Source organism: Anas platyrhynchos, chromosome Z (genome assembly GCF_047663525.1).
Source record: "Anas platyrhynchos isolate ZD024472 breed Pekin duck chromosome Z, IASCAAS_PekinDuck_T2T, whole genome shotgun sequence".
NCBI classification, from domain to species: Eukaryota; Metazoa; Chordata; class Aves; order Anseriformes; family Anatidae; genus Anas; species Anas platyrhynchos.
The window spans coordinates 67373365-67390180 of record NC_092621.1 but is presented as its reverse complement, the minus strand read 5'-3'; the positions used below and the strand labels follow the sequence as shown (position 1 = coordinate 67390180).

The window sequence follows — 16816 nt, the reverse complement described above, 5'->3', positions numbered from 1 at the left end:
TCTGGGTCAGGCTGCTGTTTAGGTTGTTAGCTTGACGGAGGTTTAACTATCTGTTCTTTTTAATGCAGAGGGTTTCTTTGGAAACCATGGATCTACTGCCCAATTTAAATATTAATTTAGGTACAATTGTTCAGTACTTTCTTCCTTAAAACATTTGTGGCTGATACTGAAATCAAAACGTGTTCTATAAAGTGACTCTGACTTTACGTTGCTTTAAAAAACAATACTTTCTGAGCAAGAGCTTCACAGAAATAAGAAACTGACTATTGCAGAATATCAGAACTGTAGATAGTAGCATTATCTTGAGCTTTGAGTTTAACCTGGCAGGCAGATGAGTAGCAGCCACTCGCTCACTCTCTCCGAGTGGGATGGGTGAGAGAATCAGAAAGGTAAAAGTGGGAGAACTTAGGGTTTTCAGCCACTCCCAGAGAGCAGGGCCCACCACACGTAGCAGTTCCTTGGGTAGACAAACGCTATCGCTCCCAATGTCCCTCCCCCTTTCCTCCTTCTTTACGTCAGTTTTATTGCTGACCATGACACCACGTGGCACGGGACATCCCTGTGGTCCATTTGGGCCAGCTGTCCTGACTGTGTCCCTTCCCAGTTCCTGGTGCACCCCCAGCCTCCTTGCTGGTGGGGGAGCACTAGATGGTGAAAAGGCCTTCGCCCCGTGTGAGCACTGCTCCACAACAACTGAAATGTTGGTGTGCTATCATCACTATTTTCATCAAAAATACCAAACACAGCATCACAGAACTCTGTATTAAGAAAATTTATTCTATCCCAGCTAAAACAGTGACACCTTGCTCCTCTTAATGTCAAGCATTACTTTAGAATTTAGGGTGTTGGTTATTGGCATGACCTGTGCAAACTTATAATTTCTGTAAATCCCTATACTTCTAGCCAATATTGCCTTGGGACTATCTGCATGAAGCCTTTCATGTTAGGATCATTGGGTGGTTTGGTTTGGATTGGAAGGGACCTTAAAGACCACCTTCAGGCCCTGATATGGACCCACAAGGGAGATGATTTCCACCTGGACGTTGAATTGTTGACCTCAGCTCTCTGGCTGTGGCCATCCATCCAACTCTTTATCCACCATATAGTTCAGTGCTCAAATTCATCTCTCTCCAGTTTAGAGACAAGCACATACATGCATGTGTCATGTTTTGTCCCTTCTTACAAGGTCTTTCAAACTTGCTTTTACATAGATGTCTTGAGATAAATTAGTCCTAATTTTGCCTTAATGCACATTTGGGTTAGCTGATGCCACTGATGAAATAAGAATTTGAAATACCAATGAATGCTGACTGTGCTACAACTTAAAACCAGATACTTGAAATATTTAGTGCTAGCATTTAGTAGGTCTTCTGATTTTGTGATCTCCACATTGGATGTTTGGCTCGGGTAGCTCAAGTTTTCTGAATTAATGTTTCATGGGGTAACGTATTGTCTTGCTGGGGAGGTTGACAAAAGTGCTCTGAATTGGATTTGTTTTCATTTCTTAGAATGTGAACTCAGCAGATTCCTTTAGTGTCCTAATTAGTATTTACCTAATTATTTATGGAAGACATATTGGTTATAAATCTGATCTAAGAAAACAAAAATCCGTGTGTCCACTTATACTCTTAACAGTTCATTGGGCCTAATGAGTAACTAAAGGATTGTACTTTTGTTATTGTCATCACTTGCTTTGTTATTTTGCTGGTTGTAATTTTTCTTCTGCTATCAAAAGTTAATATGGATATGAGCTTCATTTTTTTCCTAAAAGGAAAGTTAACAGTAGAATCACCAAACCCCATTTCATTCTTGCTTGTTCTATACCTTTGTTTCTTATGCATGTGTTTATGTACATATAATTTGCTTTAGATTGCAGCTTCGTATGGAAATGTGATTTGTATCTTTGAGCCAGTTAGCCTTTTGAAGCAGAACAGCAGTCATCATAATGTAAGTAGTTCGTTGCTCCTTAATTTCATTTACTCAGTTGTAAAGCTTAACTCTGGTTTACTTTAAAATTGAGTATGTCTTTAATGTCTTCATTTAATGCTGGAATGAAATTGAGATATAGGATGGTCATTGGGAAGTGGAAATGGTAGGAGGAGGGCAGAGAAGTTATTTGAAATAGTTCTTTAAAAATATGTTTCCCTGTAATGCTTCATCTTACTGATTATTTTTTTCTAGTTCTAAAACTTATATTCAAAAAATTCCAGAACCAAACGTGTATTCCAGAGAATATAGCCATTGCCTTAGGAATTCCTTTCCAACCATCTTATGTAGCCTTTATGTCCTGCTATGTTTTACAGTTTCTATTTTAACCTCATTATATAGAACTGCGTACACTTCTTCAAACGTGTAATATTTTCAAAAAGCCTATTAGGACTCCTGTAGAACATCTAACTGAATGCTTATATGTAAGAGTTACAGTGGTGAATAAAACTCTAGTCTCTCGATAGCATGGCTTGCAGCTGGTGACAATGTTTTAGTGAATCAGCGGTCTGAATATTAATTTCTGCCAAGTAAGGTGTTTTAGAACAAGTTATTTATCCATGCATCTTACATGGAAAGGATTACCATTATACTTGAAGTACTAGGGTCCAATCAATGTCATTTTCACAATATGAGCAATGATTGCTTGAGGAGCTCTCTACCCTTCTCACAGGGTTTGGTCTCTCCGTTTGCATTAACAAATTTTTTGCACAGCTATGTAATTGGTTCCCTTCATGCTAAGCAACTCAGTCATATGGTTCCTGCTGTATCTGTAAAACAGTGTTTTTGATATACTTACTAAATAGCAGGTATTGAATATACAGGTTATGTTTTATACCACTGGAAAGAAGTGGAATAAAATCATGGTAAAATGGGACTTCGTATGTTCACATGAAGTTTTTAGATACATTGCTTTCTGTTTGATCAGTGGGCCATTGAATCCACTCTAAATATGTTTTTCTGTACCATTAACAATACCTATGTCTTGAAACTTGAAAATTACTGTAGTACCAGTAAGCAATAGAGGAAGTGCTCTTCCGCTAATGATTTTTTTTCAAATATATCAAATATTCACATCTCAAGAAATATTTAGTTACATCATTCTTGCAGTTAACTTCTCTGCAATAATTTAAAGGGTAATTAAGTTTTAATAATAAGTTTTAATAATGTTGTCTGTCTTTTCAATTTGTTAGTGTATTCAGGATTTAAAAAAAAAAGTCAGCTTCAGAAATACTTGCTTCATATCCTTATCTACAAATGCATCTTAACTGTTTTCCACCATATCTAGAAGATCTAGTGGTGGAATTAGGTGGTTGTATTTTAGCTCTCATATGCATTGATTTGATATTTTTGTAGTGGGGGGTAATTAGTTTAAAACTCTGTGAATTCAAAACAAAACCACTGTGTTCTTAATGTTATAACCTATTATGAAGCCAGACAGGATAAATATTTAGTGATTCTAATCCACACATTGTTTCAAGGAAAGAAAGAATAATCAAAAACTAGAGTTGTCAACTATCTTAAGATTTGTATGATATATTAGATCCTGAACTTACTGATAACATTTAACAGTACTACTGATACCAAATAGTAAATTCATTGTGTACTTTTGGTATTTTTTAATTAAATCACACTTCCTTTTAGAAAGCTCAGATCCTGATGATGATTATACAATCAAAATTTTTTCAAGCTTTATTATTAAGTTAAAAACCTCTATTTGATCACATAAATGGAAAGCTCTTTTGTTTTAAAGTCAGCATGAAACAATTTTTGTTAGATAAGTAATCATTTATTTTTAGAAACATCCTTCATTAAAATTGGAGAGTGTAGTGAAGATGGGATGTTTTTAGTATGAAAGGGGAGGGGAAGAAAGCATTTCTGTGCTAATGCATTTCTATGCTAACTTAACATTTCAGAGGTTACATTATCAGTGGCAGAAGAATGCTCAAATCGTACTGGAAGGTATAGCACATAATCTAACATGGGATCCCGCAGGTAAGAAGAGAATATAAGAAACACTTAACTCTTTGAGCAACTGATTTCTCATTTAGATTTCACTGTTCCTTGGAGACAAAAAAGATCGTTTTGTTCTAGCACAATAGAAAATACCAAAATGAAGTGGAATCTGCCTTTGGTTACTTTTAACAAGAGGAGAGACAAATTATTAGATGAATGTGTATGGTGTTACTTGATTATCCTAATCTCAGCAATATGTAATGTTTTAAAAAGTGGCTTAAATAAGTATTGCAGTGAAAGAGGGACATAGGCAGTAGCTCTGGGTCCCTCTCTTTAGAAAAGACTGCTGTGAAAATATGATGGATTTTCACAATGTCAGCTGTACATACTGAAGTCAATATGTCTCAATACGGGAGAGTACAATCTACCTTCTTTCAGGATTGATCCAATCTATCAGTGCGGTGAAGGACACACTGCTGTTTTAGTAACTTTGATATAAAAAAGCATACATTCAATATCTGGTATTATTTTGTTCTCCAGTGTATCTGGTTTCAGAACACAGAACTATCTTGTTTCTGTCTTTAGAGAAATCTATATTTTTCTACTTGTTTTGTACTTACATTGTTATAAATACATGTTTTAGGCACTCGCCTTTTGACTGGTTCCAATTGTCTTCAGCTCTGGTCCAATGTTCCTTCTGAAAACTCTTGTGACAATGATAACACTGAAAGAACAGATGTTGGATGTGGAGAATGGAGGTGTATCTGGCAATGCAAGTAAGAAACTGGTTTATAAAAAATTCCTTTTTGCTTGCTGGTTTATACCTTTCAGATTAAATACTTAACTGTAGTACAACAAAACCCTACTTCAATTTGATAAAGATTATTAAACGTGATAAATTTGAATTGTATTTCCCTTGAATGTGTGACATTTATTTCTTCCTACAAGATTAGTTGTAAGTAGTTGTAACTAGTTGTTTTGAGGTAGTTTATGCTTTTAAGCAGATGTGCAATTATATTGAGTACTGTTAGAATGCTGTGTGAAGGCTGCTATTGTGACCATCTCAGCAGACTTTGTTCTTTGTACAGTAAGATGAAAGTTGCATATTTGAAGGTTATTATACTTGCAGTAACAGTTCAAATAAAACTTATTCAGATAAATTTCTTCTACTACACCTCTGTTTGCTTCGCACACACCCTCCCACATTTTGCTTTTTCTGTATTTATTTTGGATATCTAGAAGATTCATGTAAAGATAGACAGTTTCTGTTTTTCTACATCTCTGAATGCTTTTCTCATATTCGTGCTAGTTAATCCTTAGAGTTTTTGTGTCCGTGTATTGGTACAGTCAGAAGAGTTTTAGTTCAGTACTTCTGTTTTTAAGCCAAATCATGGTCCTTCCCACCGTAGGAAGACTCTTCTAATACATCAAGTGCACTGGTTGCTTGGGATTAGTGTTCCATATGGCAGCCTCTTTAATTAAGTCTTCCTAAGTGGTTGGCTGGAGGGACCCACCTGCAGTTACTCTGCATGAAACATATGGCATTAGGAGGTAGTTCCCTGGACGTACCTGGAAAAGCCCTTTTTTAAAAAAATCTTTCAATTGTTTCTTTTTCCCTGTATTCCCACATTTTACCAGCAGTGTGTTTAAAATCCCAAGATTATCCAACAGAAAAATTTTATTTTGAATATGGTAAACTTTCTAAATTACAAAATAAAGACTTAGTCAATTTATTGATTAAACCTCTGGGCCATCATTTCTCCTCCTTATGGGAGGAGTCGTCAGCTTGCTGATATAATGCCAAAGTTATGGCTTGAGGATCTGGGAGTGTCGTAGTAGCAGTCAGTAACATGCAGATACTGCTCTTCCTCTGTCCCTTCAATAAGTTTCTCATTTGTATCTCAAACCTTACAGCAGTCTTCGTTTAATACCTCTAAATTAGTTTTGCAGAGGAATGAGACCTTGGTTTTGCGTACTTTGAACTAGCAGGCCTTGATAAGGGTCAACAGAACTTGCTCTGTCAAGCAAGTGCTTTTGTGCCTGTGTCTTCTAGCATTTGTATGTCTGTTAGATTTAGTACAGTTTTTTTCTTGTTAAGAAGTTTGCAGGATAGAGATTTTGCAATACTGTCCTATGCCAGAGTATTTTTAATGTCTGAAGGAGGCATTCCCAAATGTCTTAATATTGGATGTAGTAGGACCACATTGCTGAAATTGAGTTGGAAATTGCCTTTCTCTGATGCACAGATTTTGTAATTGACTTGCTGCTCTTATTGCATATACTAACATGCTTGCGATGACCCGATGGCTAACTTAATCCTTTCAAAAGTTAGGCTTTACAACTTGTTACACAAGTCTAATAAATTAAAGATGAAAAATATACAATGTACTTTAAGTGCATAATTACATTCTTGTATGTTCTTGTTGCCAGTAATAAGCCTGTCGTGTAGGTGCCAGCTCAGTGCTTGAAAACCTGCAAAATACTTTTTGTATTTTCCAGTGAAAGTAAAATGCAGGAGAAACAAACCACTGAACTAGGTCTAGGTTTTTCAGTGTTGCTGCTTCTACCACTCTGACTATTAATATAAGAATTAATTTCAAATACTTAAGTGTGTTATTCTTTTTATACATTTTTGTTTTCTTCAGTTATAACTGTGGGGAATATGAGAAACTGAGTTCTCTTTTTTCAGAATACTTGGAAGGTAACGTGGGCTGAAAGAACTCCGTTTGAAATCTAATTATTTACAAAGTGGAAATGGAGCACATTTGGGGTGAAGCACACAAGTTTAGCCACTGTTTTTCAATTACAGTAATTTGTAATATGGGATACTGTGCTTGCTCTTAGCTACAAATTTTTAGTTTCCTGTTTTTCCTGTTTAACCATAACCAGGTGTTGTACACAAGTTTGCCTCTTCCTTCTCAACTTTGTTGAAGCTTAAATTGTTCCATATAGTACGTTGGACACCTGCATATAAGAATTAGATCACTTTTGTCAATTCAAAGGTAAAAACTGTTTTAGAGTTCTGAAAGAGTTCTTAAAACTTATTTTCTATTTTTAAATGTATTTATTTCGTAGAACTGCTTCTCAAGTTTGTTTAATGAAGTTCTCGCCAGATGGGGAGTTTTTTGCTACTGCTGGAAAGGTAAACTTTTTGTTGTTTCATACAAATTCAGATAGCTTTTTTTTTCTCTCTCAGGTTTTCTAATGAAAACTTTCATTTTTATAGCTTTTTTTTTATTGCATAGTCTTTCCAGTGATCTCTTGTTTACGTTTACACTTTCACTAAAAGGAGAATTTGGGAGAAAGATAATAAATACACAGATGGGGAAAAACAATAAAATATTCCGAGTACTATTTTAAAATACCTATTTGGAGTCAGTATTAAACTGTAAAACATCAGAATATACTTTCCCACATAGTTAACATGAGTCTGTAGTCGATCTTATAGATCAGCTTTGTTTGCCTCTCTAGTGGCTTCTCAGCAAAAGCATTAAAACCCCTTGAGAAAATAAAGCATAATCTCACCATATCTTTTCACTTTCTTATGCATTATCAAATTTGTCTTTTATTTATACTACCAAACTTCTTGTTTGCATTTTATAAAAGAATAATATCCTAACAACTGAGAGCAGAGAAGTCAAGTTGGTGTAAAGCAGCCAGTGAAAAAAATATCACAAATACATACAGGAGTTTATACTACTTATTAGGGGATGCTAAATGAATAGCTTGGAGATCCAAGTAATACTGTTGTCTTTATATGAGGGGAGATTCACACTGATGAGTTTAAAAAATAAAAATCTTCTGAGAATTAATGGAATTTTCAAATTAGGTGGGGGGGAGGGAGAGGGAATAAGTTATGTTTCCAGATTACTGTTTTTAAAAAGACACAGAAAACCTTACACTATGAGCAGTTTTTACACAGATTAACAGATAGATGCTAGTTTAGTGATGAAATTTATGCTGCCTAAAATAAAGAACCTAGCAGACACTGCAGAATTATTAAAAAGAAAACAAAATGCTAGAATGTACCTACTTACATATTATCAGCAGCTTGTAAATCTAGAAACAGGTTAGTTTATCTGGTCCTTAAAGATATATGGACAGTCTCTAAATACATGACTTTTCAATTTTTCTATTAGCATATGTAAGAAAAGTGTTCTCTTGAGAACTGAACTTGAATTTTGAGATGTCATCTTTGACCTGTTTGTATTCCTAGAATTGAACGTTGTGCGTGTAACTTTTTTTCTGCCAAAGTACAGTAATGGGTGCTATTGGTATTTGAATCGCAATACAGCTTGAAGATTTGTAGCTAAAAACTGACAGCTAATGAGAAGAAGCAAAATGAAAATCAAATTAGTAATGGCAAGACAGATTAAAAGGCAACTCTGCTACCATGTTTACTTTATAATCGGGTTTTGAAGTTCTATTTACTGAGCTGAGTTATTGTCATCAGAGAAGTAATTCACTTGGAAGAAAATTTAAAACCAAGGAGATGGATTTTAAAGTATGAAGTCCTTCCGATGCGTCATTATTATTTATTCTTATTTATTGTGCCAACCCCTCCCCACCCCAGGACGATTGTCTTGTGAAAGTGTGGTACAACACAGACAGCTGGCGATCAGCCGTAACACCACCAGGTGCGAGTCCAGGAAAAGAAGCACAAGAAATTGATTTTTCATTTGTTTATTTGGCCCATCCTCGGTCAGTAAACTCATTCTCATGGAGGAAGACCAGCAAATTCATGCCACGGTGAGTAGTTCTAACAATGCAAACAGTTTGTAAACTGTTCAAATAATAATAATAATAACAAACCAAAAGAAAAAAGTCAGAGCAGTTCAAAAGTCCTATCACTTCATGGTTTCTTTTAGAAGTATTCAAATATTTCTTAAGGTTCTTACGATTTGTTTCTCTACCCAGTACAAAACTAGACCTCTGTCAGAAACAGTATCTGCAAATAGGATTAAAACGGTCATTCGGAATTGATGGTTTGGGGGTTTTCATTTTTGTGTTCTGACTGTTCCTAAATATCCTTTCCCTAGTTTTTGTAAGTAACTGTAATCTCAAACTGAAATAACATTAGCAATTTTGTATTCTGCAGGCAGGCTTTTACTGTGACTATTATTCCAATCGGTAGCCATTTGAATTCTGCATACCTTTGTGTTTGGGCAAGTTTATGCTCTCTTTTGTACCAACCTCAAAAACAACCTTTATACAAACAGCTGTTACCACAGTCCCTTAATAAGTTGGGAAAATCCACTTATTCCATGATGCCTACTTCAGTGTCAGAAGATCTGTGGCATTTTTGAATCTTGGCTAAAACTAAATTGTGAACTTACATGAGCTGGAAATCTCATGATCTATATATTTTTTTTGCAGTGTCTAGTTTAAGTTAATTGGATTTTTTGCAGATATATCTAATGGAAATTGCACTTGGAAAAACAGTCATTAAGAGAAGTTTGTAGTTCTAAATTTGTAGTTGTATTCCTGATACTGCATTGGTTTCTCTGCTTTGAATATGTAGTTTTGAAAGTGCTAAGTAACAGTAAGACCTGGAGGACTGAGGAAAGGTATGCAGGGTATGATTAGTGTTTTGTGTGAAGGGCTTTGAAAAGAAATACATAAACAATGTTGGAGCTAGGACTGAATCAGTAAATTGAAATCCATGATTCAGTGTTCCACAGTTGTTATTAAGTTTGAAAATTATTGAAGTAATTTATGTTTGGATACTTGAATAGACATGAAAGCCTATCATATAGCATTAGTTTTCCCAAGAATGTGTTCTCAAATGTTTATTTTCTTAGTACATAAGCGAGTTTGTGCAATTCTAAAAACCAGGAATGGAAACAGTTTGGTGCTCTTGCTTTGGTTTCATGCTATGTGACTGTAAGTGGCATCTTCACACCTTAAATTTTCTTTCATTAGTGGTGCTGTCTGCAATGTTCTCCTGACTTGCTGTAAGGATAACGTTTGTCGTCTCTGGGCAGAGACTTTGTTACCCAATGACAGCCTGTTATATGGTGGAGGAAACAACAATTGGACTGAAGCAGTGAACTTCACAAATAACTTCAAGAGAAATACTTCAAGTAAGGAACGAATGCAAAATGCATTAGAGGTAAGTGAAATTGAACATTGAGAATAAACACATGTACACAGTCAATTTTAGGCAGGATTGTAACTGATACCTTGAACATGTATTATAAACCATAATCCTTCAGAGAATAGGTCTGTATATTGGTATAAAACAATAAATTTCATTGAAATCATTCTCATGTTTACCTGGCAGACAGCAAGAGCTGACAGCCATCCTATTGAGCTTTAACGTTAGAAAACACAATGATGTCATGTCACTGCTACATACATTATTCAGGTGACTGAAGCAAAGTGCTTTTATGTTATGTTATTCAAAGGGCCAGGAACACTATGGAGCACATTCTGTACGCAGGATGTGTAGAACCCACAAATAATGCTGCCTTTGTATGGTAGAGGTTCACTTGTTACCTCCGAAGGTGTGGCGTGTTCTCTGGCTTCTGCAGTTGGAAAAGTGGTGGACTGAGAGATGACCTTTGTCTTCCTGCTACAGTCCTTAGGTAGAATAGGCAGCTCTCTAGCTGTATCTCTAGGGCAAATGATCCGTAACAAATATTTTCTAAGCAATGGGAAACACAAATAAAGTGAAGCATTGCAGTTCTGCAGCAAAGCTCTGTGGACCGTGTTTGTGGACCTAGTACTTTTGTATTAATTGAGTGATGTAGTCAGCATAGTAATGGTACCTCTATAGCATGTGCATAGATGAAAAATTTGTCAGACTGAAAGACACAGCAGAGCAAACAAACTATTCCAATAGAAGTTAAAAAAAAAAAAAAAAAAGTTGGAGACAGTTTCGTGTTTCTCTTGAAAGTAAGAGGCAATGTTTAAAAAAATGCAAAAATTGTGAGGATACTATTTTACATGTATGCTGTGGGTAGATGCAAAGGATAACAAGTGTAAAGGAATACCAAGAGTATCATACCAACTGTAATAGAAATCATGTGTCTTTTTATACCTTTTCATGCTTGTATAGATAGCTACAGCACAACAGACTTGAAATGTGCACTGTTTGGAGTGTGACTCTAATACTGTTGTAGTTGATATTAAAAATTCCATTGTTTTTCCATCTGGAATAAACCTCCTTGCGTGGATGGGGTTTGTGGTGGTTTAATTCTGGCAGATAACACCACCATACTGCTCTTTCACTCCCTCTCAGAAGGACAAGGGGAGAAAATTTGACTGAAAAAAGGGTTTTGGGTTGAGATAGGGACAAGGAGACCACTCACCAATTACAATTACAGACTAAACAGACTCAGTGTAAGGGAGATGAATGTAATTTATTGCCTATTGATAGCAGACTAGAGCAGTGAGAACTAAAAGCAAGCTAAAAACACTTTCTCCCTCCATCCGCCTCTTCTGTGTTCAGCCCTGAGCAGTGCAGGGGAAATGGAGAACAGGGGCTGCAGTCAGTCCATAATGCTATGTCTCTGCTGCTACTTCATCTTTGCTTTCTTCCTCTGCTCTAGTGCAGAGTCACTCCCATGCGATGTTGTCCTTCCCAAACTAATCCAGTACAGGCTTCCCACAGTTCTTGAAGCCTGTGGGTCCTCCATGGGCTGCAGCGTGGAGATCTGCTCCATGGGGGACCCATGGGCTGCAGGGGGACAGCCTGCTCCACCAGGGGCCTCTCCCTGCACAGCCCGCAGGGGAACTGCTGCTGCCTGCCTGCAGCACCTCCTGCTCTCCTTCTGCTCTGACGTGAGAGTCTGCAGGGCTGGTTTTCACTCCCCTTTCCCAGCTGATGTTGCAGTGCAGGTTGTTTTTTTTTCCCTTTCTTAAATCTACTCTTCCAGAGTCCCAACCAGCATCACTCATGGCTTGTCTCTGGCCAGCTTCGGGTCCCTTCTGGAGCAGCTGGAGCTTGCTCTGACCTGACGGGGGTCAGCCCTACCAATGGGGCAGCTTCTGGGCTCTGTTCACAGAGGCTATCCCTGCAGCCCCCTTCTACCAAAATCTTCTCGCAGAAACCTAATAGTAGGGTGAACCTTAAAATCTAAGGCTTTAACCTGTGGGCTCCTCATAGGGCCCTTATAGGAGAAGAGGGGGGAATTACTCATCTAATCATATGCAAAGTACTGATGTAAACTTTCACAGTCTCTCTGAAACAAGATTATTTGGATTTCTTTCCTTTTTCATTCAGAATCTTTACTAAGTGTGATGTTTATGAAACAGTAATATTTTCTGTTCAGTATCTTTCTACCGAAGGTACAATCTGAATGATGCAACTTTTGCAAGAAGCTCTGCTGATACTATGAAGTAGATTTTAAACTGAAAAATATATTTCATGCCCTAATGTTTAGAAAATCACTTACAGATTAAATCTGCTTTCTCTTTTTGAAAGGAATTAAAAATGACACCTTATTCTTCATGCAGTTAAACCTGAAGCACTTTCGACGAGGGAGGAGGAGGTCTGGTGCTGTTGTAGCACATACTGGATACTCTCCACATCAGCAAGATCCTCACGAAGTTCACAGGAACATTCCTCCTCATGCAAATGCACTCTGTCACTTCCATATTGCTGCCAGTATCAATCCAGCCACAGGTAGGAACCATGGTAAATCCTTGCTATCAAGCAACTACTGTTTTCTCTTAGGTATGCATTGTCTGCCTAAGCTTTAATTTGTCAGTTCTGTTTATCTGACTGTGCAAAATGACTAGCAAGTTGGTTTCCTTTAATTCTTGGAAGAACCTTTATCCAGTAATAAAATTCTTGGAGCAGATTTTCTCTGCTTTCATGACTTTCATTTTCTGTCATGTTTTAGCAGAAATTCATAGTGGTCTGAGGTGCAGTATTTGTGACTAGGTTTACAAATTTAATGTTAATTGTGTTGGCTGCTTACACTGTATCGTAGACTGTACAGTGATAAAAAGTTTGGAGATTTATTTGTTTAAAATGATTACCAAATACTAAACATCTAAAGTAACCATGCCTCTCCCTACTACTGTTCTGTCTCTGAACCAGGCAAAACACCTCTGCATCTTGTGTTCCATAAACTTTAATATTGTTTTGCTCATGCATTATGTTGCAAGGCATTATGGGAAGAAAAAAAAAAGAGAACTTCTAGTAACTAATATTTCAGTTTTCATAATTTTATGCCCATGCTGAAAATGAAGCATTATGTCCACCAATTGAAAAACTAAATGGAAATGTGTTATTAAAGAGCCTTTCATTATGGTTTTACTGCTGTGATGTGTTTTCATGTGTCAAGACTTAAGTAGTTCAAGAAAAGGATTATGTAATGTATTTGCCCATTAAGGCCCGTCTTAAACTTAGTATTTTTAATTTTTTTTTTTGGCCTGTCTAACCATTGTTTGAAAGGCCACTTTTTGCTTTCATGCATTAGGTCATATTTGTAGCTGTACAATCTTTGGCATGATTACAAAGAACAATGAGTTTCTTTATTGATGCTAGGTTAAGCAATCTGTGAACACTTTGTTCAGTAAGAAAATCAGAGTTAGTCTTCATCTTTTTTAGTATTATCTCTCGTGTTTCTGTCACAGATACATGTAGAATTCCACACAGTAACAAAAAGTGTTTGTGCTGTACCATCAAGTTACTCTGTTTCTACAGGAAACATCTGCAGACACTGTATCTATTACTACCCAGTGTCTTAAAGGGATGTTTCTTTGAAGCTTCTTGGAGATTTGTAGTTCCCCTCTACGCATTCTGCATTTCCATGTTGTACAAGGAGCTAACTAATCTTTTCATGCAGTTAGCACAGTCTTTCAGAGTTCTTGTTTGCACCTATTCTTAATGCACTTCTTTTGCTGTTTGTTTATACATATCTAACAAACTTTAATTTGTTCTTAATAGTCTTTGCAATATAATGTGCTCAACAAGCTCACAGAATAAGAAAAAATAATTTTGGAAAAGAATAGTAAAATATTTTCCTAGGTGTCTAAGAATTAATTGTCCTTGACCTCTTTTTTTACCCCTTCTTTCTCATCTGTATTAGTATTATCCTTCTCGATACCGTCTTCTGAATCATTTGGTCTTACTAGATGGGGGAATGAAAGGTTGTTCTTTATTGTGGAACCTCTGTTTGAAGCAGCTTTCACATCTCAAGCTTTAATTTGAAGATATATCTGTTTTCCTTCACAGTCAAATCCCTAAGAGCGTCAGTCTAACCAGTTTTTCTAAGTAGTCCTCTTAGTATGTCCTTACCCGAGGAAAAAAAAAAACACTAATTGCATTTTCTTTGATTTAAACCAAATTGATTTATGATTTCACTCCAAAGTTTACTTTTACTACAGTGTTCATAGTACTTGACAAAAGATAAGTCCAGAGCAGCATTTTCTGTCCTTCACATCCCTTTTAGCAGATGAGTAATGCTATCACATAGCAAATGAAGAGATCTTCATTTTTATTGAATGTCTCCTGTTGTTAATTTTTGAACTTATTTTTGTAAAGAAACAAAATTCTTGAGAGTATGATATTTTTTTTAACCATTCTGTGATTCTGTAATATCAGTTTAAGTTTTGCATGGGCCCCTGTAGGCCATCTGGTCCAAGCCCTCTGCTCTGGCAGAGCTCCCCAGAGTAGGTTGCCCAGGACCCTGTCCAGGTGGCTTTTAGTAACTTCAAGAAGGGAGACTCCATAACCTCTCCGGGCAACCTGTGCTGGTACACCATCCATTTGCCTGATGTTCAGATGGAGCCTCTGGTGTTCCAGTTAGTGCCCACTGCCTCTTGTCCTGACACTGGGCATCACTGAAGAGAGCCTGGCTCTGTCTTCTTTTTGCACTATCCCTTCAGGTATTTGTACACAACTAATAAGATCCCCCTTGGCCTTCTGTTCTCCAGGCTGAACAGTCCCAGATCTCTCATCCTTTCCTCATAGAGGAGATGCTGCTGTCCCTTCTTCATCTCCATGGCCCTTTGCTGAACTCTTCCCATGTCCCTCTTATACTGGGGAGCCTAGAACTGGACCCAGTACCCTAGGTGTGGCCTCGTCAGTGCTAATGCAGCTGAAAATACTGTTAGCCTTTTTAGCAGCAAAGGCATGTTACTGACTTGTGTTCAGCTTTGTGTCTAACAGAACTCCTAGGTCCTTTTCTGCAGCGCTGCTTTCTAGCTGGCTGGCCCCTGGTGTGTACTGGTGCCTGGAGTTGTTCCTCCGCAGCTGCAGGACTTTGCACTCCTCCTTGAACTTCATGAGATTTTTGGCAACCCATTTCTCCATCCTGTCAAGCTCCCTCTAGATGGCTGCCCCACCCTTTGTTGAGACAGCTGCACCCTCCAGTATTCAGCCTGGGTGGAGTTCATTCACTGAAAGGAATAAATTTATTGCTTTTTTTTTTTGGGGGGGAGGGTGGGAGTGGATAGGGGCAGGCAAGATTACTACTAGTCATATACACAGAGAATTATTGAATCAAAGAACTTCAAAAGCTTTTTGGAAAAAGTGTGATTTATGAAGCAAATAAAGATTCTCAACAAGGATTTTACCCAGGACTGAGCAGTTTCAAACTGGAAGTTGGAAATCCTCCAGCGGATGCTGTAAAAGTTTCTATTTTCCAAAATAGAACAACTTTGAAGTTTTGAGGTAGAAGAATTGAGGGGGGAAAAAAACGGATTTCTTTAGAGATTTCGTGTTACACACTAAAAGTCCATAGATCTGTATTGTAATGTGAGAAATCATCTTTCCAGTCCACCCTCTCATTCATGTTTGCTGTAGCTTTGTCCTTCAATGAAAGAATTCAATGGATTTCTTTCTTCCAAGTTCTGCTTTTGCCAAATGTATTAACCCATTTTTGTGACTGTCAATAATTGCTTTTTTAAGCAGATGGACCATATTTCTCTTATATTCTCTTCATCCCCTCTCCCCACTATAAAACTTTAGGTAGTCATGCTGGTCCCTTTTTCTGTTTGTGTACTCTGTTATTTTCTTAGGCTAGACTGCAGTGTAAGTAATTCAGAGACAGCACAAGTATAAAAACAGAATATTTTATTTTATATTTTGTCTCCTGGGGTATATAATTTAAGTACCACTGCATAAATAGAGATCAGAAGCAAAATGTCTATGGAGGCTTCTAGGTGGGAATCAAATGTGGGTTGAGCTTTTAGCATATTGCTGTATGACCCATTTGAAGAAATGACAGCACATCACTTAGCTGCTTTCTTGCCGCTCGGTTCAGATGATGTAACTTTGCAGCAGTCTGATACTTGCTTCCTTCAGTTACTTTGAGATTACCGATACTTTTTTTTTTCCCCCACAGGCAGCTGGCACACTGGGTGGCATCATGTGGCAATGTAAAATAATAAAGGAATCTGTAGGAATCAGAAAGCCTAGCTTAATGCAATAGGCTTACAGCACGTGTTTCTTGGTCACCCTGTTCTCACCAGTGTAAGCCCTGTTGTATGTGAGCCTAGATACTGCTGCAGCCTCTGTTCTGTAACAAACACTGGGACATTATCCTCAAGTTATTTGCTTTATTTTCTGAACCATAGTAGCAAAGAACAAGGAAAATAGATATAGAAAGTATATGCACAGTGTTACATTATGGAAATGTAGCCCAGAGGGGCTTAACACTGACGAGCAGCTCAGCTCAGCACCACCATGTGGGACTATCACTCCTGCTCCTCAAAAGGACAAGGGGAGAAAATATGACTAAAAAAGGCTCATGAATTGTAATAAGGACAAGGAGACCACTCACTGATTACTGTCACCAGCAAAACAGACTCAGCATAGGGAGATTAATATAATTTATTGCCTATTGATAGCAGATTAGAGCAGTGAGAACTAAAAGCAAGCTAAAAACCTTTCCCATACTCTTCTGTATCCCACACC

The 16816-nt window shown here is 37.3% G+C and overlaps 1 protein-coding gene across 7 annotated transcripts in view; it reads left to right on the top strand.

The window, feature by feature from the left end:
* Positions 1-16816, top strand: part of DMXL1 (Dmx like 1) — a 91519-nt gene that overhangs the window by 14460 nt on the left and 60243 nt on the right. For all 7 annotated transcript variants that reach the window (XM_072031714.1, XM_038170072.2, XM_038170071.2 and 4 more), the window contains exons 3-9: positions 1870-1947; positions 3903-3981; positions 4586-4718; positions 7018-7084; positions 8516-8691; positions 9865-10054; positions 12403-12571. In XM_072031714.1, the coding sequence (XP_071887815.1) occupies positions 1870-1947; positions 3903-3981; positions 4586-4718; positions 7018-7084; positions 8516-8691; positions 9865-10054; positions 12403-12571 (892 nt within the window). The remainder of the gene's footprint in view (positions 1-1869; positions 1948-3902; positions 3982-4585; positions 4719-7017; positions 7085-8515; positions 8692-9864; positions 10055-12402; positions 12572-16816) is intronic.